At 42.7% G+C, this 19,201-nt stretch overlaps 1 protein-coding gene across 1 annotated transcript in view; it reads left to right on the top strand.

Annotated features, from left to right (window-relative positions):
* Positions 1-19,201, top strand: part of PLBD1 (phospholipase B domain containing 1) — a 37,889-nt gene extending 18,688 nt beyond the window's left edge. Inside the window, exons 5-11 of the mRNA XM_054085700.1 lie at positions 4,935-5,099; positions 5,972-6,116; positions 11,354-11,554; positions 11,666-11,806; positions 15,379-15,564; positions 16,713-16,819; positions 18,387-19,201. Of these exons, the coding sequence (XP_053941675.1) occupies positions 4,935-5,099; positions 5,972-6,116; positions 11,354-11,554; positions 11,666-11,806; positions 15,379-15,564; positions 16,713-16,819; positions 18,387-18,554 (1,113 nt within the window). The 3' untranslated portion in view covers positions 18,555-19,201. The remainder of the gene's footprint in view (positions 1-4,934; positions 5,100-5,971; positions 6,117-11,353; positions 11,555-11,665; positions 11,807-15,378; positions 15,565-16,712; positions 16,820-18,386) is intronic.

Raw genomic sequence — 19,201 nt, forward strand, 5'->3', positions numbered from 1 at the left:
ACAAAAGTGCTATTTGTGTAAGTGTTTACTGCTGTTAGGATCCACTTCAGGGAATAAGAAGTTTGAAGATTGTTTCTCTGAGTTTACCCCAACAATAAAAACAGGTGCAGAAGAAATGTTACTGACTAATATCTTAGCTTATTCACTTATAATCAACCCGGCCTTTGTAAATTGTTGGCACTTAAAAAACCAAAACCAAACAAAACAGAAAACCTCAGAGAGGACCAACAGTATCTTCCTTATTCCTTGTAGTTGGAGAACATTTGCCTCCAAAGAGGCCGTTTTCGACTTTGCTCTTGCAGTACTTATATGAATGTTAAAATGATTCTTTTATTTAATCCCTTTAATTGTTAATAAGTAGAATGTTTGGCAAATAAATTCATCTACTAGGTGAATTTTTTTTTCCGTGTTTGTAAGTATTAAGCTTTGCTCCAATTCATCCAATGTCACTTTAGTCTTTCTTTGTGCAACAACTTATAAGTATTTATTACTTCCATTACTCTTTCCTCACCTTAAAAAAGGCAATTAAAGAAACTTGTTGCTGAAAGTCCCTACAACAAATTCTGCATGGTTTTAAAAGCATGTGTCATTCCTATGGGATGTTTTCCTTACTGCTTTGAGAGCCTCTTCTTCCTTCTTTGTTTGGTGTAGGTACTACTTCTGTTTTGTTTAAAAAGAAAGAATCCTTTCTGCGTGTGTATTGTCATAGGATAATTATCATCGAGAACAAGTTTATCTTTTGACCTATAGTGGTGCGATAATTTGCATTCATGGTGGTAATGAACATTAGATATATTGAGAATATCTTGTGTGGGGCTTGTGTGTTTTTTATTTTCTTTTTATTCTCTCTTCCCCCCTCCCTCCTCAAAAATAGACAACAAAAAAACCAAAGCCCAAAACTGCAGTGGCAGGCTGCTTTTTGTTGCCTTATGTTTTAACTGCTATTGGGAAAAACAGCATTCATCTAAACGTTATTAATCACTCTGTAATTCCTCTTTATGTGCAGAGGGCAACTCCCCCCCCCCCCCCCCCCCCCCAATGTCCCAAGCTTAAAAGAAGGCTCAATGTTTCAGAAGAAAGGCTGGAAAGTCTTAGTTTTTTTTCCCTCTAACTCCCAAAAGATCAGAGACCAAGGGAAGAGAAAGAGGAGGAGATGGATTTCAAAGTTCTTGCGTTCCCATCCCACCCTCACCCCACGCAAAATGTGTGCTTGTACATGGACTGAGCACTCCCCTGAATGCTGAGAAGTTGGTAGATTAACAAGGATAGGTAAAAAAATGGAGAAAAGAAGGCTGTGCTTACAAAGTCTGTGGATTTCAAAACTGAGCACTGGGCAAAGTTGAACACTGCCTCTTCCGGAGAATGGAAGCAAACTGTATCAATAGCTGATCTGCTTTTAATTTTATACGTTTCATGTGTCAAGGTTTCTTATCAGCAGTACATCCACCTTTTCAAACTTGCAAGCGGGTGGAGTTTTATATTTGGTGAGCTAGCGTACGTGCACCTCTTTGAGGAAGGCAAGTGAAAAGATCAGACTTTCCATTGTCCTGTGGGATGCCTGGTGGTTTGAATCTGTGTCAAATCCACATAGTGCTTAAATGAGAGTTGAATTACATGTTGCTCTGAAATGTTTGGCTTTTCTTTTCTCCCCTAAATTTCATGTCCTTTTCACTTGAATATTGTAGAACCACTGTCTGCCATAGATAACTAAGTCGTACTACAGAAAGAAGTAGTTTTGGAGTCTGTTTGATAGTACTCCTAGTACATATGATGCATATGTTTTGTAGTGTACTGTTCTAAAGTTTATTTTTAATTGTACAAAGTGTTTTCCTACAGGGCTGTTTTAGGTAGGTGCTGCCATTAAGACATTGCTGAGGCAGTGTGTATTGTAAACTTCTGTATTTTGAATTTGTTACTTACAGGTACTGTTAAGAACAATATCAAAATCTGAATACATTTTCCTGTTTAAGCGTGGCATTATTCCATCTGGTTTAGCAACATTTTATATCCAGTAAACAAACCCAGCCCTTTTGTCAAGACAATTTCAGAAGGAGGGGCACTCAAAGAACATTAAGCCTTTTTATCTGCCTAATGGTCTACCAACGCTGTGATTAATCTTGGGCTTGTCTACACAGGGAAATTACTCTTGAATAAGGAGGTGTCACAGTTTTAAGTAGTACAGTGATTCTAGGACAGGTCTCTATTTGTACTTCCTTATTTTGTATAGAATGCTTAGGCATGGAGAAGTTGCTGGAAAACAATTGTTATAGAATAACTTGTCTACATGGGACATTAAAACAGACAAGTCTTTAAGGCTGGTTCGTTCCTATCTGTTACCCTTTCTAAGTTTCTTTCCTCTTACAGCTAATGTAGCTCAAACTCAGTTTGATTTTTCTTTTTTTGTCATTCGGAATGGTACCCTAGATAAGGAGCCACGCTTTCTAGTGAAAGGACTTTTTCTCTTGTTGTACCTATACCTCCTCTGTTTGTCAGTGTAGCTCATTCATTCACTCCTTTTTGGGATGTAAACCATGTGTGCAAGGATTTTTCCTGAAATTGCTGTGTGAGGTGGGAGAACGTGATTGCAAAAGACTGTAACATGCCCTATATTATGCACTTGTTATGATGCGCACTTTTTTTGGTCTAATTCTTGCTCGTGGACCCCGATTAACTCCTCATAGAGAAGACTTCTCATACATCCTGGAAATCAACTGTAGTAATTCCTGAATTGGAGCTCTTAACCTTGTGGCAGGTGCCTTGGGCTACTCCCCAAATTCACAGATTTGGCCTGAATTACAGACACCCTGGTCTTCTGTTCTAATATGTTTGGGTTTTTTACTGAGACTCTGTAGAAGCTCTGTGCCCTGTGCTTGTGTGATGTTACTGACTGTTTTAAGACTCAATCTTAAAAACAAAACCGGGTTTATCCAAGCAGAGCAATAAGTCCTTGAAAATGAACTGGAACAAAATCTGTTTGTTCCTCAGAAGGGGAATGAAAAGAAAACCCTAGTGGGTACTTAAAAAACGAGTTCCTCTTTTGCTTGTCTTGGGACAGTATTTTTACTGTCTTTGGGAGTTAATCTCACCCAGTGGAGCCCTAGAAATTTGCATAACCTTTGCATCTTTGAGTGGGTCCTTCTTCCTGCTCTCTGGCCACCTTTCTGAACATGTAGTTCTGATAGTTTCCTTGCTTGGCACCTTTGTTTGAATGGACTACTTAATTTTTCACTTGAAATGACTGTAAGATAGCACAGAAATGAGAAGTTTAAAAAAAATATACATATATATATATGTATATATATATATACACAGAGGCAGTTCCAAGTGATGCTGCAGCAGTATCAGTGTAGCTGCTTCTGGATGCTGCAATGAAGGCAGGTTTTATGGATGAGGATGTGGAGTGGTAGCAAATGGATGGTAAGTACAATTAAAATGTCTCAGGGCTGTCCAACATTCTCGTGTGCAATCCTGTTTGCTCCCCTCCTGGTGACACTGTATGCCTTTGTAAATTGGACATTGGAAGGCAGCTTCTCCACATTATTTGGTGGTCTTGCAGACCTCTTAAGTACAGCTGGATGTGAGAAAAATTGTTCTGAAACACTGCTAAATCTCTCTATATGGATTACAGTGAGATAGCAATTGTCGGGACTTGTTTATAAATGATTCATACCACTGAGTTGCTTAAAGCTATCCAAAAATGCGTCTTTTGATGTTTATCGGTGCCCTTTGCTGTTCATTCCCTCTTATAGCAAAACCATGATGAGCTAAAGCAATGTAACATATATGAAGTTTGCTTTGGAGATTTTTTCCTCAAACTGTAGCTTCCATTAGGGCCTTCTGCTATGCGTGATTTTATTTGCGAGAATGGCTTATTTCTCTTGCTTGTCTTGTTAAGCATTGTGGGAAGGTTTAATTCCTTCCCTTGGGATATATGGACTAGACTTACATTAGTTTTGGTTTTCTTGTTGGTTATTCTGTCTGCCAAAACAGCAGATGGACAACACAGAATTCAGCCCTCTGAATAAAAAATAAATGGATTTGGGGCTGTTTATTTTTTTTCTTGCATGCCCTTGTCTCCCCTTTATTTGGGTTTTAGAGAGCTCGGCTGTGTGGTTTAGTAACAGTGATGTATTGTGTATGGTTATATCTCATTCTGAAATTACTGTTCATACCCCTACAGTGATATGTGTTCTGACTTATTTTCCTTAAGCCTTGCCTTAACTAAAGGCATGGAGCAAACAAGAACAGGAAAAATTCAGAAAATTATGTTTGAGAGTTAAGAGCTTAGCAGTGTCCTAATCTTATTTTTGAAGAGGCAAATAAAGAGAAGGTTCTGAAGAGCACGTTGCACAACAAACTGTGGTTAATCCTGGCTAGCTCCAACTAGAAGGGATATTGTAAAGCACATGGTGGAGTGCCTTTTGACTGCTTTCCTTTCTTCAGCTAGTTGTGTAGTTGATTGGTATTATTAACATATCTTGCTTCCCTCATTTGTTTCTTCCTCCTCAATCCTGAGGATGTCTTAAATTGCAGTCTTTGTGAAAATCCAGAAACTCCCAAGAGTGTTTGTTATAACGTAAGGCTCTTCAAAAGCATCTAGATAAACAAAAAAAATTTCTTGCTATTCCCCCAGCATAACAGTAACAGAAGACTGATTGGTATGCTGTTTGCAAAGACGCACAGAAGTTCCATAAATTACTGCTAGCATCTCCTTTTATTTTTTTCCCCTCAAACTTCAGCATGGGTAACGCCACTACAAGGGCCAGACCCTTAAAGATACCCAGGTACCTAATACCTGACTGAGTTTGAGCATCTGGGCCTTGTGAGCAGTTATTTCATAGACCATATAAGAGCTTCCTTTGAGAGCAAATTCTAACAGATGCTTCTCTGCCTGAAAGTGCTTTTTGTGGTCTCTCTTTTCTCCCTCTCCTCAGCCACTGAGCATCTTTGATGTCCAATTTCTGAATGCAGTTGGAGACCTGTTGGACCTGATTCCTGCGTTATTTGAGTATTCTGCACGGAGTGGACAATGCAACGTGGAGTCAGGAAGCCATGGGAAATATCAATGGGATATGGGTCACTGCTCTGCACTTATCAAGGTGAGCACCAAGAACTTCATCTCCGGTGACTGTTGAATTGCAGTGTCGTGAGTCTGCGTTTCTGGAGTCTTCACTGTTTGTTTGAAGATTACTTAAGCTGAAGGACAGTGCTAGCACAAGAACAAATGGATGCAAGTGGGAAATGTTTTCTAAGGGTTAATGGTGATGCTCTGGAACAGCTTTCCAAAGGGAGTAATGACAGAAAAAACACTTCTAGGATAAGTGTCTGATAAATCACGGTGGTACTTAAGTTCTGCAGTTAAAATTATCAATGATATAGTCAGTATGTGGAGACTCCATGTATCCCAGAGCACGTGTTCAGGTTAAGTGGGGAAGCATTCATTCAAGCATTTACCTACAGCAAGGGGTTTCTGAGCTGACAATAAATGTTAGAACCAGAGAAATACTTCGAAAACAGGCTCTATCAATATATATATTTACTTTTTCAAATTTAATTTACTTGCATTTGCTTCCATACTTTTAAAGTCACACAGAGGCAGAAACAGCACTTTGTAAGTTAATGTTGGATATGTTTGCAGGGAGCTGACCTGAGTTTGCAAATATAAATACTCAAGAGGAAACTGGGGGGAAACAAAACACACTACGTGATGCAGGTGTCCCAAAACCCCCCAAAGCTCTCATTTTGAAAAATAACTAATTATTTGAAAATATCACATGAGCAGGGATTAGTTCCAGAGGTTTAGAAATTCATTGTTAAGTACATAGTTAAAAGCACAGGAATCTGCTCCTTCTTGGAACAGTGCAATTAATCAAACTACTTAAACTGGGAGAACAACTTGTTTTATCAAGTACAAAACATACAGACTAGAGTAGGGTCTGGAATTATTGATCTATCTTCTTCTGTTTTCTAGGTTCTACCTGGATATGAGAATATATATTTTGCCCACTCCAGCTGGTTTACGTATGCAGCCACGCTGAGAATATATAAGCATTGGAACTTCAATATAGTTGATCCAGACACTAGCACCAGCCGTGTCTCATTCAGCAGTTACCCAGGTAAAGTCATGAAAACCAAAACAGTGTAGATATCTGAGATGGCATGGACTATCTTATGGTCTTGCAGATGTCCATTAAAAGGATGATACCTCAACAAGCACTGGCTTCAATCTACGTTAAAACTTTCGGCCACTGAGAGGGCAAAACGTCGTCTTCAGTTTTCTGGCTTGAACATCATGTTGTCGTCATCTTTTGTTTTTGATTAATCACCTTCAGTGCTCTAAATAGTTACTAGTTAAATATTCTACCTCTGGCACAAACATGCTGCTTTGAATTCAGCTCGCGTAGTCTGCACTCATCTCAACTGTTGAACTTCTCACCTTGCCGATAGCATTTGCCTGTTTGGTAATGACAGTTTTCAACACTTCTGTTTACCACTGCGGCATGACTAGTGCTGTAAAGGGAGAGAGCATCAAACATCAGCCATTTGAAATTGTATCAACTTTTTTGGTGTTGAGTTAGCAAATGCTCAGTTGTTTTTTTTTCCCTTCCTCCCCCATCTCCTCTTCCAGCTTCTCTGTAAGCTGGGAGTATTTTTTTTTTTCTTAACCTTTTTCATGTGTTAGTAGTAAACCTAGCTGGAATATTTCAAATCTCCCTTTGGACAATCGGGCAGCATATAGTGTTCTAAAGTGTCCCGGAAGCATGTTAGAAATTGCCAGCAGTTAATGTTACAGTGGTGAAAAACGTACTCTTGCTAGAGGAGCAGCAAGAAACGTGGACATGAAAAACCAAGGTAAATTTAAGACTCTGAAAAGAGTGAGTTATGATTGCATAAGTTTCAAAGGTGGAGCTTCGAATTAAAAAAAAATACCCAGATGTTCAAGAATCTTCATAAACTTTATTTAAAGTGAAGTGTTTGCCTCAGGAGTTTTTCATTACGATTGAGTTTTGTTGGCTGGTGATTTCAAAACGTACTTTGTTTGAATTACTGTGCTTGCCTTACTACAAAGAGCAGGTTCCTTCATGGCAGGGCCTCCTGAGACTGTGACTGGGAAACTGTTTTGAAAAGCAGTTGCATTCATTTCATGTTGAAAGCAAATCTTTTTCTGTGGGGTTCTGACTCTACTCAGTGATCCTCAGGAGTGCAACATTTTCTGACAACTGAGTTTTTCTATTTTTGCTTTGAGGAAGGAGTGGAGATATTCTGGTGAAAGCCTGTTGAGTGTACAGCCTTTCAAAAGCTTAAGTTATTTCAGATTCCCTTGGAGGAATTTCACTTGCGTGTTGCAAGGAATTTTGCCAAGCCTGTGTAACCTGGTAGAAAGCCAAGGTTTCTATCTGAGCTCTGTTCATCACCTGAACGTACAGAAGGTAATTCTGGAGCTCACATCTCTCAGCTGAAATACTGTTGAGGATAGAGCCACATTCTCCTGAAGGATAGTACTGTTTTGTGGCTGTCGCATATAGCGTTGTTCTGCTGATTCAAAACTGGGGATCAGGATTGGCCATGCAGGGCATTTTTTATTTTAATTTTAGTGGGCGTCAATGCTGATGCATCTGGGTTGTTCCTTTTGTGGATTCTTTGTACAAAGTGAAATACAAGTCTTGTGTTTTGATGAGACTGATAAAGCTCATGGACTGATAAAGGTATGGAAGGATAACTGGAAATCAGCTATTACTATGCTGAAATGGTTGGAGTCCATTCACTAGTGTATAAAATCCCAGTGTGCTTCTTGGAGACCGAGGTCTGCGGAGATGGCTTATTTTAAAGGTTGTTTGTTCCAGGTATACTCTGACATGGTGATGTGGTGAGGTGTACTTCTATCAACAAAACTGAATGAGAACTGTTGCAAAACATAGTTCCCGTGGCTACAGTGAAGCCTGAGAGAACCCTGGCATGCAAAGTGTACTTGCTGGCTGCCTAATTACAGGGAATTATCACTAGCACTAGACAAGTATGATCTATTGGGTACAGCAGATTGCGCTGTCTGTGGGTGTAGTTAACAAACTTGCAGTTTTCCAGAGGATGAGAAAGCTCTAAAACACTGGCCTGGTAATGATCAGGTAGGAAGCAGGGAACTTTCAAATTCCTCTGCTCTGTGTTGTGATGAGATGAAGCCTTATATTTTCAGAGCATCTGACCGCAGAATCTGCAGGCTCAACTTGGTGACTAATTTCTCCCTGCATGCAAGTTCCCACTCTTTTTCTCTGTCCTGGTAGATGCTAAAACCAGCAAGAAAAAAACAAGCTAGTAAGCTCCCCTAAATAGTAGCATGTTCCTAATGTACATAGAAATATTCAGTTTTGGGGGTGACAAAGAGCATTGAAAGACAGGTGTCATTCCAGGCCTTCAGTGACCCATAACTGAGTACTTAAAATATTTCTGTCATCCAGTAGATTGGATATGAAGTAAAACTCTTTTGCTATCCAAAAGTCGTGTCAGAAAAGCCTCAAGGAGTTGTTTGCCTTCTCATAAGGAATGTTCCAATTCTTTGATTTCACCTGGGGTGAGAGTAAATTTGCCCAGATTTATTGACTGGATTTCAAAAGACAAGGTGCTACACTGCAAAAATTAACATATATTGTGAATAAAAGGATCGGAGACCATTTGCTAGCGATGATGCATGTCAGCGTGTGCATTACGATACAGCTAGAGGGCCTCATGCTTCCTTGCTTCTGCTGTGACTGAGCAGGTAAGAGGACAGGCAGGAACTGCAGTCTATCCCTGCTTTCCCAGCAGTTCCGCGCATTCCTGCCAGCATGCTGAAACATTACTGTTGCAGCGTGTCTTCTCTTTGCTCTGAAAAAGATAAAGCGGCAACAGTAGCACTGCAGAGGCACCCAAGTAGATATGAAAGGTACTAATAATCTCTGCTTTTGCAGAATGACTTAGCCACTTGCTGCTCATTTCCACACTAATCCTCACTTGAGCTCTGCTCACAGTTTTAGGTTTCTTTTCTGTGGAAAGCAGAGAGAATTTAAATTGTACAAACATGTCACAGTTGCTCACAAATTTAGAAGGGTAAGAAATGTGATGATGAAGACTGGGTCGGTGCTGTTTTGCAGGACATATCTAGGTAAAGATCTGAGAGAAAGCTGCCGTCCACAAGATGTGCGCTGCAGTCACTGCTCTACCCTACCCTGTTGTAGAAGTGAGCCCGACTAACTGATGAAATTTGCAGTTTTCTTGGACAGAAGGGAGGTTGCAGCTCCCAAGATTTCCATCCATTTGGTTGGACGACTTCTTGAACAGTCGGGAACCCCATTTAAGGAAGGGAATCTACCTGCTTTATCTGAGCTGAACCACAGTCTTTTTATGTATGTTATTCTGATCTTAATATTTTAAGCAAAACATTTGAGAAGAACCAAATTGCCATCTTTGCTCCTCAGGTCTGCTGTCAGGATCTTGCTTGGTTGAGACAGGCTGTGATGGGGCAACAGGATGGTACAAGTTGTGTTGATGGATGGCTGCATGTTTGCTGCTGAGGCAGGAGAGAGAAGTAGCGTGTCCCTTGCTTTGAAGTAATGTGGTGTTACTGCAGGCTCAGAAAATGTAGCATTAACCTTCCCCACAGCAAGAGCTAGGAGGAACAAAAGACGGAAGGGGTGGTAGCCCATGTATTCAGAGGACCAGCTTGCTCATGATGTACTGCCAAACCTTTCCTGCTCCCTTTAACTTTTGTCTAAAGCCTGGAGGGAAGAAGAGAGAAGTGTCTGATACCTTTGGAGGTGCAAGCCAGAGCACTCTATTTCTTAGTGCCTATGAGAGGTCTGCAAGTGGAAGGCAGGCAGCTGGTAGGGGTTCACTGGAGTATCCCATGTTTTTGTATAAATAGAATGGTAGAGCCAGGATTGGAGTGTTTCTCTTCTTGTCCTTACTTATTTGAGAGTGAACTCTGCTGTTAATATACATAATATATTGACACTCTTTTTCTGCCTCCGAGAATAAAATACCAGGAACCACAAGCTGCCAGGCTGCTCTGTGTGTTCCATATTGACGTATTTTTAGAGAGCAGGTGACCACAGTGTCTGTTTTCTTGTATCTGTTCTGATTTGAGAACTTGAGACTTTAAAGAAGTCTTGCTTTGATGGAACCCTTAAACATTACTTTTACTTGAAGGAGGTCTGCCTTTTGATGAAAGCCCAGGAACAGGGAGCAGAACCAAGTTGTCTTTTTGACTGTCATAAGTTCTTGACCTTAGTATGTTTGCAGAGTGCATTAATAGAGCTTGCTGTAGAGGATTTCATAGTGGAATGCGACTATTATGATCTTGCGCAGCATTTCAGCATTTTGTACTCTTCAAAGAATGATACCAATAAAAACTTACTAGCAAGAGACCAGGTTCTGGATGACTCTCCCATCAGGAGCTCAGTTAGCAACCTTTTTTTCCCCAACCTGGCAGTCCTGTACCCGCTGGAGAATCTCAAAGGCAAGTTATTTCTGCTTTGTAAATAATTGCCATGCTCTCCGTGGCATTATAGCTGACCTTTGCAGCTCTGTATACTGCCTCCTGCCATAGGATCTGCAATTGGACTTAGTATTTTTGTTGGCATGTAATCTGGAAGGAAATCTTGCCCAGAGATCCGTCGTTGTGGTGAGTTTGCAGGGCTGATAGGCGTAAAAAAAAAAAAACCAATGACGACATATCAGAAGGAGAAGTAGGTAAAACTTTCTCTCATACGCAGGATGTGGTTTGTGAGTTAAGAGATGCCTATTTCTTGCAGATGCTTTTAAGTATAGTTATACTGGAAAAGATTAAACTAGAAGGAAAATTTTTCTGCCTGGCTTGATTAATCCAGAAGGGAATAATTTTAAAGAATATCTGTTGTCCTTACAGAATAAAAATCTAAAACTGAAACTATGTGATTAAAATATCTTTGTGGAGTTTATACTACTCTTTTTGTTGTCTTGGTTGTATTTTTTTAGAGGCATTTCTTTGTTAGAGACCAACACTCACTAGGCATTTACAGTATGTAATCCTCAGCATAAGAATAAGACATAGCTTGACATACGAAGGAGAAACTTCCAAGTTTGGGATACAAACATGAAGCAAATGCTCTAGACAAATAATTAGGTTGTATGTTGAAAGCATGACCGATGAGGAAATTGTGCAGACAGATGGGCTTAAAGCACTTGCAGGAATCGCCATCTCATCTTCAACACTTGTACAGTTCGGTTTCAAACACACCCATATTGAGTCATTGATATTGTCTTCGCTTGTCTCTCTGTTTTGTTCTAGGAGTCTGTCAAAAGTTCACAAAGATAACAGATTTTTGTATTATTACTGTTTAAGGCTTTTTGGTGTCCCTGGATGACTTCTACATACTAGGCAGTGGTTTGGTAATGTTGCAGACTACCAACAGTGTGTTCAATGAAACCCTCATGAAGCAAGTGGTGCCTGAATCCCTGTTAGCTTGGCAGAGGGTCCGCATTGCAAACATGATGGCAAATGATGGCAAAACTTGGGCAGAAACCTTCTCAAAATGCAACTCTGGTAAGTATACTTTCATATGAGTCTTGAAAAAATGATGTGTTCCCTCTCCTGCTTGTACCCTTTCCCTTCCCCAGGCAGGACACATAACTGTCCCTGTGCTTTCATACCTAGGGACCTACAACAATCAGTACATGGTCCTGGACCTGAAGAAGGTCAGGCTGCAGAAGAGCCTCGATGATGGAGCATTATATGTAGTTGAGCAGATCCCAACCCTCGTGGAGTATTCAGATCAAACAAATGTTCTCCGGAAAGGTAAAAGCTCCTATAGTAGTTACTGGTTTAGGAGGGCCATTTCTTTCTGCCAGCTGATGGAGAATTATTCTTTGTACCTGGGAAGGGTTTACTGAATGCTAGTGCCAAGTGTCAAGTTAGAAAGCTTTGTGTGATCATCCCTCTGTTGTATAATGTAATTTCTCCTGTATGGTGTGGCAGAAATATGGTGACCATCTGTGTTTCTTAGAAGTAGGGAAGGAAAAAATAGACTTTACCTTCTTTCTTTTTTCTTGCCTTTTTTTTTTCCTGGTATTATTTTACCCGGTCTTAAAGACCCATGAGGAAAAAGGTGAGGTCTGTTTCAAGCAGTACTAAATAGCTGATGCTGTGGGCTACTTGGAATGTTTTATGAGTGGGTCACCCTACAAGGAAATGAGCTTTTAAATATGAGAGTTCTCTGGTACATTCAGCTCCTGAACTATTCTGGAGCTCTTATCTGATAAATATTTGCTGTTTAAAAGATTTCTTAATCCCCCAGCAAGACTAGCAACAAGTTGTTGGAAAACAAACAAACAAAAATATAGGTGAAGCAAAACACTCACTGTCAGGTTTCATCCACAAGTGTTCTCTAGATGCTTCATGTCAGCAGTCAAAAGCTTGATCTCATTCCACGAATTTAAGTGTATGTGAGGTGCTTTGTGCTCCCTAATCACTTGCTCAGGAGGTGTATTGACGTATTGCTCATCTTCATCAAAATCACTGGAAATGCATTTAGATTGTGAGCTGGGATTGTTTCCATTTGGAACTTTTCCTTGTGCCTGGCTTCTTGGAAAGTTCTGACTTATTTTAGGCACCGTAACAATGTCAATATGGCTTTATGAGATGTTTCTTATCAATAATTTGAAAAAAATCCCATCTCTCCCTTATGCTTCTCTGGCTCTTTTATCTGTTGAAGATATGAAAGTAGGCTCTTGAACCTTCTCTTCCAATGTTTGTGTGTACTTCAGATGGTGAAATGTGCCAGGCTCCTCTGTGCCGTGTTGTGGAGCGGATGAAATGAAATAAAAAAGCCAATGGAGACCTCTGTAGCTGTGGCACTCGAAGCAATGCAGCCGTGTCATGGCAGTGCTGCACTTGTGCAGAGAAGCCAGGCTCGGATAGTTCCCAGAGTTCCTTTTCAGCACTGTTCTGTCGGATTCCCTGTACGACTGAGCCCTGACACCTGGGCTTGGAAGGGCAGTGACCACTTACTCCCTCCTAGGAGAACTGTGGCTGCTCTGTTCTGGATGGTGGCAGCATGTATTAGAAGTTACATGTTATTTTACAATATGGCTTTTCCCAGGTATCAAAACACACCTGGTGTGTATTGATTGCGTAGCGCTGCAGTCAGACTCTGACAGTTTAAACACTAGAAGTTCAGCCCTCAGCACTCTGGGCCCAGCAGGGAAAAAGTACTGCCATAGAGATTTCAGCTGCTGTAAGCCAGCGCTGCTCCTGTAAGCAGCAGATTTTGACTCCTCCATGCCACGCAGGACACCAGAGAATCATAGAATCACCAGGTTGGGAAAGACCTCTAAGATCATAGAGTATCTGCCACTAAACCGTATCCTTAAGTACTTCATCTACCTGTCTTTTCAGTACCTCTAGAGATGGTGACTCAGTCACCTCCCTGGACAGCCTGTTCCAATGCTTCACCACTCTTTCAGTGAAGAAATTTTTCCCGATGTCCAATCTGAACCTCTCCTGGTGCAGCTTGAGGCCATTCCCTCTCATCCTATCACTTGTTATATGGGACAAGAGACCAGCACCCACCTCACTATAACCTCCTTTCAGGTAGTTGTAGGCAGTGATGAGGTCTCCCCTCAGCCTCCTCTTCTCCAGACTAAACAACCCCAGTTCCCTCAGCTGCTCCGTGTAAGACTTATTCTCCAGCCCCTTCACCAGCTTCATTGTTCTTCTCTGGACACACTCTGGCACCTCAACGTCCTTCTTGTAGTGAGGGGCCCAGAACTGAACACAGTATTCACGGTGCAGCCTCACCAGTGCCAAGTACATAAAAATAACACTCAAGATAATATCACCTTTTTGAATCATAACTAAACCCTACTGGTTTGGAAGATGATGTATCCGTAACCTCTGGCCTGCGTCATTAGAGGCTGGGAAGGGTGCTAATTTCTGGAGGCTGCCTGTATTACAGCATAACATGTGCGTAACCCCTTTCCTTCAGGTAGGCTCTGGGTCACGTAAGCAAATGCCAGCAGATGGGGTATTGCTGTCTCTGGTGCGTGCTGGGCAGAACCCAAACTGGTAGCTTCCACTTGGGTAGTGTTCCAGTGCTTATGCTGGCTGCATGCCTGTCCTTCAGGAAGTTTGGTTTGCATCTGTGTGTATCATCCCAGTAAGTCCTAGTTGATTCTTCTGTAGCGTCTTACAGCCAAACTTCTCATGTTGTGCTGGACTGACGTTAAATACACAGAATGCTGCATTTACTGGTGTCTAGATAGTAAACCTCTAAGCCAAGTCCTGGTGTGTGATTTGAGAAGCAACATTCCGTGCTGACAACAGGAAGGCTAATGCTTTGGATAGAAGCTGTAAGTGTGTTACTCTTGGGAATAGCTTGTGATAGATACTCTCTGCCTAAACACTCTTCAGTGCCTGTCTTGGAAAGCAAATTTTTTTAAAAATAAACATTGTTATAGGTGTGCATTTTTATTTCTTCTAGGAATTGCTGTACCCAAATCCCGACCTAGATGGCCTTCTGGCTCTTTACAAGCTTTTCTGCTTCCTAGTCTGCTTCCTAGTCTAGTCTCGTTTCAGGCAGCTGTATGTCTCCTGCCTGAAATGTTCTCAGGAGCTCTGGCTGGTAACCCTGCCTTTTTGAGTTAACAAAACTGCAGGATTAACACTCACCTTGGGAAGAAGTTCAGGCAGGGCTCTGCTCTGCTGATAAATCACTGCTTAACCCTCAAAGGCAGATACCGGCAAACATGCGGGTATCCGCACTGTCTTTTCTCATCCCTGTGTGCAACCACAGCTTTCCAAGAGCCACCGCACAAAGCGTGTGTGTGTTCTTTGCTGATCTGCCTCCTGTTCACCCATGTTAGCTCTGTGGCCCGTGTGTGTGTGCCCACTGGCGCCTGACATCTCAGCACGCTGTATTACTCTGCCTTGGTGAGGTGGGAAGCCGGGGGAAAAATGGGAGGGACTTCAAGCCTCTTGCTGGGAAGTTTGATGGACATAAATAATCTTGTGCTGCTCTGAGGTTGAACAGGGAAGCCTCTGCAGGAGGGCTGTGCCTGCTCTGCGTGTTTGCCTCAGACTCCTGCAAGTCTGATCTCAGCTGTTTTGCAGGATGAGTCCTCAGGGTGGAAGTCTGGGGGCAGATTGCCTGGGTACACTCTCCAGTGGTTTACTGGGAGTCAACCCTGGTCATGACAGTGACTGTGCCTTATTTTCTTCTGTTCAAACCAGTTTGACTTGTTATTCCTCGACATGCTGTTAAGGCAATGCAGGTTGAAAAAGTTGTTTTGTTTTGTTTGGTTTTTTTTTGATGTAAGCAAGAGTGTTCATTTTTTCTAAGGGATTAACAAATTGAGTTTTGTCTCTGGCAGGTTACTGGCCTTCATACAATATTCCTTTCCATGAAAAGATTTACAATCTCAGTGGGTATGCGGCATATGTTGAGAAGTATGGCATGGATTTCTCTTATGAGCTTGCTCCAAGAGCAAAAATCTTCCGTCGAGACCAGGGCAAGGTGACCAACTTGGAAAGCATGAAGTACCTCATGAGATACAACAGTAAGACATGTCTTAATGTGCTGTGGAGCTGATCTTAATAAAGCAGCGTTACTTTTATTTCTTGGATCATAGTGGGAAGCTGCAGCCTCACATGTGTATCAGAATTACATTGCCCTAGATGCAGAGTACACACAAAGGAAAAAGATAATACAATTTACTCTTGAAGTAGGAAACCAAGCTAAAATTACTCCAGCAGAAACAAGACTTCCAGAAGAAGGGCCCTTGGGCTTGCTGTTCAACCTTTCCTGAGAACTTCTGACACTCCAAAAGACTCCGTGGGCTGCTGTTACCTAATACATCTACAGTCTGTCAGTCTTGAAAGCTTTTAATCCTAAGTGACTGCTAGGTCAGATCAGACCAGACAATTTAGTGTAAAACTTCACATCTTTTTTCCCTGTTCAGGCAGATGATCTTTGGTAGGCGATGCTCTGCTCTGCTTTTCTCTGACAGTTCTCCTTAACTGAATTAAACCCAGCTTAATTAACTTATGGCTAAGCTCATGTCTAAGTACAGATAGCTTTAGAAGGTGTATTTTTGTTCCCAATTATAGGGAGCATGCTCATTACCAGCCTGGGGCTTGGGAGGCCTCTCCCAGGGTGGGGTATCGCTGCTGTTTGGGCTGTGAGTAGCAGCATGCTCATAGACGTTGAGGCTTGTCTTACCTTCCCCTCCTAGCTTGCAGCTACTACAGTGGATATTTGAAGGCTTTGTGCCTTACCACTTTTATTTTAGTCCAGAACAGGGAAACAAAGGCTTTCACTGCTGCACTTTTCCCTTCCCTCTGCTTCCCTTTCTCTTCTGCTTTTTCTCTCCTAAGAAATTTCCTGCAAATTTTTGTTATGTGGAGCTGCAGGTGTTTGTGGTTAGAGGTTGCCAGTGGTGCCCCTGGGATGCAGAAACAGCTGTATAGACTTGGATTAGGATCTTGTCTGCTTAATGTCCTGTCTCTAGCACTAACTTGCAGCTGGTACATTGGGAGGAGCGTGAGAGCAGTGTGATAGACCTGTGTTTCTGCCAGTGCACTTACCCAGCTTTTAGTGGCTGGGGCACTTCACATTAGTAGTAGAGACTTTTTGAGAGGGGACTAATTGTTTCCTCTCCCTCCCTCCCTTCTTCCCTCCCTCACTCCCCACCATGTTTCTCCCCAGACTACCAGCGTGATCCTTACACCGAACACAATCCTTGCAACACCATTTGCTGCCGGGAAGACCTGAATCCTTCTTTTCCAGTGCCTGCAGGCTGCTATGACTCCAAGGTAAATTACTCCAGTTTCAGTATCTACTAAATGTTTGCTGCAGCCTCTTTGTGCTGCTGTCGGACCTGCAGCGCGTTTCCCTCCACTAGGGCAGGCATGGCCAGGCCTGTCTGTTCCCTCCCTTCGTGCTTTCAAAGTGCTTGGGCAGATCCTGAGGTGATAATTGTGTGCAGAATCCTGTCTCCTGTCCCTGACACCAGTCCTGGCACAGTGGCAGAGGGTTCAGGGGCAGGTGTGCAAAAGAATGATGCCCACAGGAAGGTGGGATGTTTAAGGCTTAAATCTCAAAGCCTTGCAGCACGAGGAGCCTAACAGAAAGACGAAATGAGTCTTCACATCACTCCAAAGGTGGCTGTTGCACAGCCTCAGTCTCCTGTTCATGGGGACTATGTGGGTGCCTCACAAGAACCCACAGGAATTGTGTTTTCTGCTTCATTTTAGCTTTACCTTTATAAAAGCCTGGCTCACCAGTGAGTCACTCAGCTCCAGGGCTCCACCTCTTTGTGGAAGTGCTTTGACCAAATTGAAGATAACAGCTTTCTGGGGGTATGTGGGAAATTCCTTAGACACATTGTCCTGGAGATAGCAGTGGTTTTTCTAGGCAGCTTGTAAAGCATTTTCACTGTGAGTAAGCAGCTCTCCAGCCCTGGTGAGCTGGGAGGTTGTAAGGTGCTTTATGCCATGGGGACCAGACTGCTACATTTCTGGTTTGCGAGATTGACTTGCTAGGATGAGCCCTGTGGAGGCCGTTTTGGCATTGCCAGTGGTGTCGTTGCCAGTCAGCTTGCACAAGCCCAAGCCTGCTGCAGTAGCCAGCAGGAGCTCCCAGAGCTGTTTAGGATGAGATGAATCCAGAAAATTGCTGTGTAGATGTGTCTGGTGAGGGTGCAGGTCAGTGCCTGCTGGCTGCGATGTCTTTGCTAGCGCATTTAAGCAAGTGGTGTGGGCTGAGCTGGGGAAGGACAGGAGACCTAAGAGAGGCATTGAGAGAAATAGCCCAGAGCAGAAGCAAAAGTGAAGCTAATGCCAATCTGTCGTGAACGCTAAGGGCAGTGTTAGTGTCTCTTGAGTTTTGGAAGACGGACAGGCTGCGGACCTCTTGGGAGATGATGAAGGAACAGGGCAAGGTCTGGGCAGCAACCTTAACTCTGTGCTGCCTTTGTCATTTCCTAAATTACCCTGACAGTGCCTGGGAGGACATGCAGCAGAGCTTAGGTCAGACACTAAGGCTGCCTACTGTAGCTCCAGTTCTTCTGGAGATACCCAGGCCCAGGGAGGATTGTCCTGAGGGCCGATGTGCTGCTGCTCTCACTCTAAATAGCACAAAGGCTGAATGAAGGGTGGTGTGTGCTTGTGCTTTGCTAGTTCCCATCTGTGCTGGCTTTTTTGTGGCTGAAGATGCCTCTGTGCAGGGTAGGAATGTTGCCTGGTCATTGTGCTTTTCCCCTTGCTCACTTTCTTTTCATTATGGCTATCAAATCTCCCAGAGCTGTTCCTGCTCTGTGGGATACGTGCATGTCAAACAGCATGAAACCCTTTTGCCCTGAACTCCTGTCCTTTATTACAGGTGTCAGATTTCCGTCTGGCTTCAGCGTTCACAGCCACTGCGATCAATGGCCCCCCAGTACAGGGTGGTCTCCCTGTTTTCACCTGGAAACAATTTAACCACACGCGACACCAAGGCTTACCGGAATCATACAACTTTCGTTTCATCACCATGAGGCCGATTCTGTAAAACCAACATCAATATTCCCAAATGGATTTTTTTTTTTTTAAATGGAAATTTTCATTCCTATGTGTAATAAATCGACCTGAGTGTCCACATCCCTGTGCCTTATCTGTTTTCCCGGTCCTGCCTGCTAGGCACTGACATTGGCGACCTTGCTGCAGCAGATGCATGCTCTGCTCCTCTGAGCTGACTTCAATTGCCGGGACGATGGTCCATGTGCAGCGTGCATGAACAGTGAACAGATAGGTACCCCTTGTGACTCTCGTATCTGCTCACTCGTTTGGTGTCACTCTTTGTCAAGTTTCTCCTGTTTGCTCAGCCCTGGGTTTCCTGACGCCCAGTCTCTGATACAAATTATGTCAGGTTAAGTGCTATATGGTGCAGCATCAGGTTACAGCTCAAACTGGATTTCTCCAGAGGGACACCAAATAAAAAAATCCATGGGCAATTACGCTCATACAATTTATGTTCCTAACTACCATGTGCTCTTCACGCACTATCCATGTGATTGTTGGTCCAATGGTGTTTCAGGGGCTGGAGAATTTTTGTTCTTTATTGGGTTCTTCCCTTGTCTCTAGACAGGCTGTCTCTTATCTTTAAGGTTTGCAGCAGGCATAGCTTCCTTATCTTGTGGCTTCAAGTGGCTCTGGGGG

Source organism: Cuculus canorus, chromosome 1 (genome assembly GCF_017976375.1).
Source record: "Cuculus canorus isolate bCucCan1 chromosome 1, bCucCan1.pri, whole genome shotgun sequence".
Taxonomy (NCBI): domain Eukaryota; kingdom Metazoa; phylum Chordata; class Aves; order Cuculiformes; family Cuculidae; genus Cuculus; species Cuculus canorus.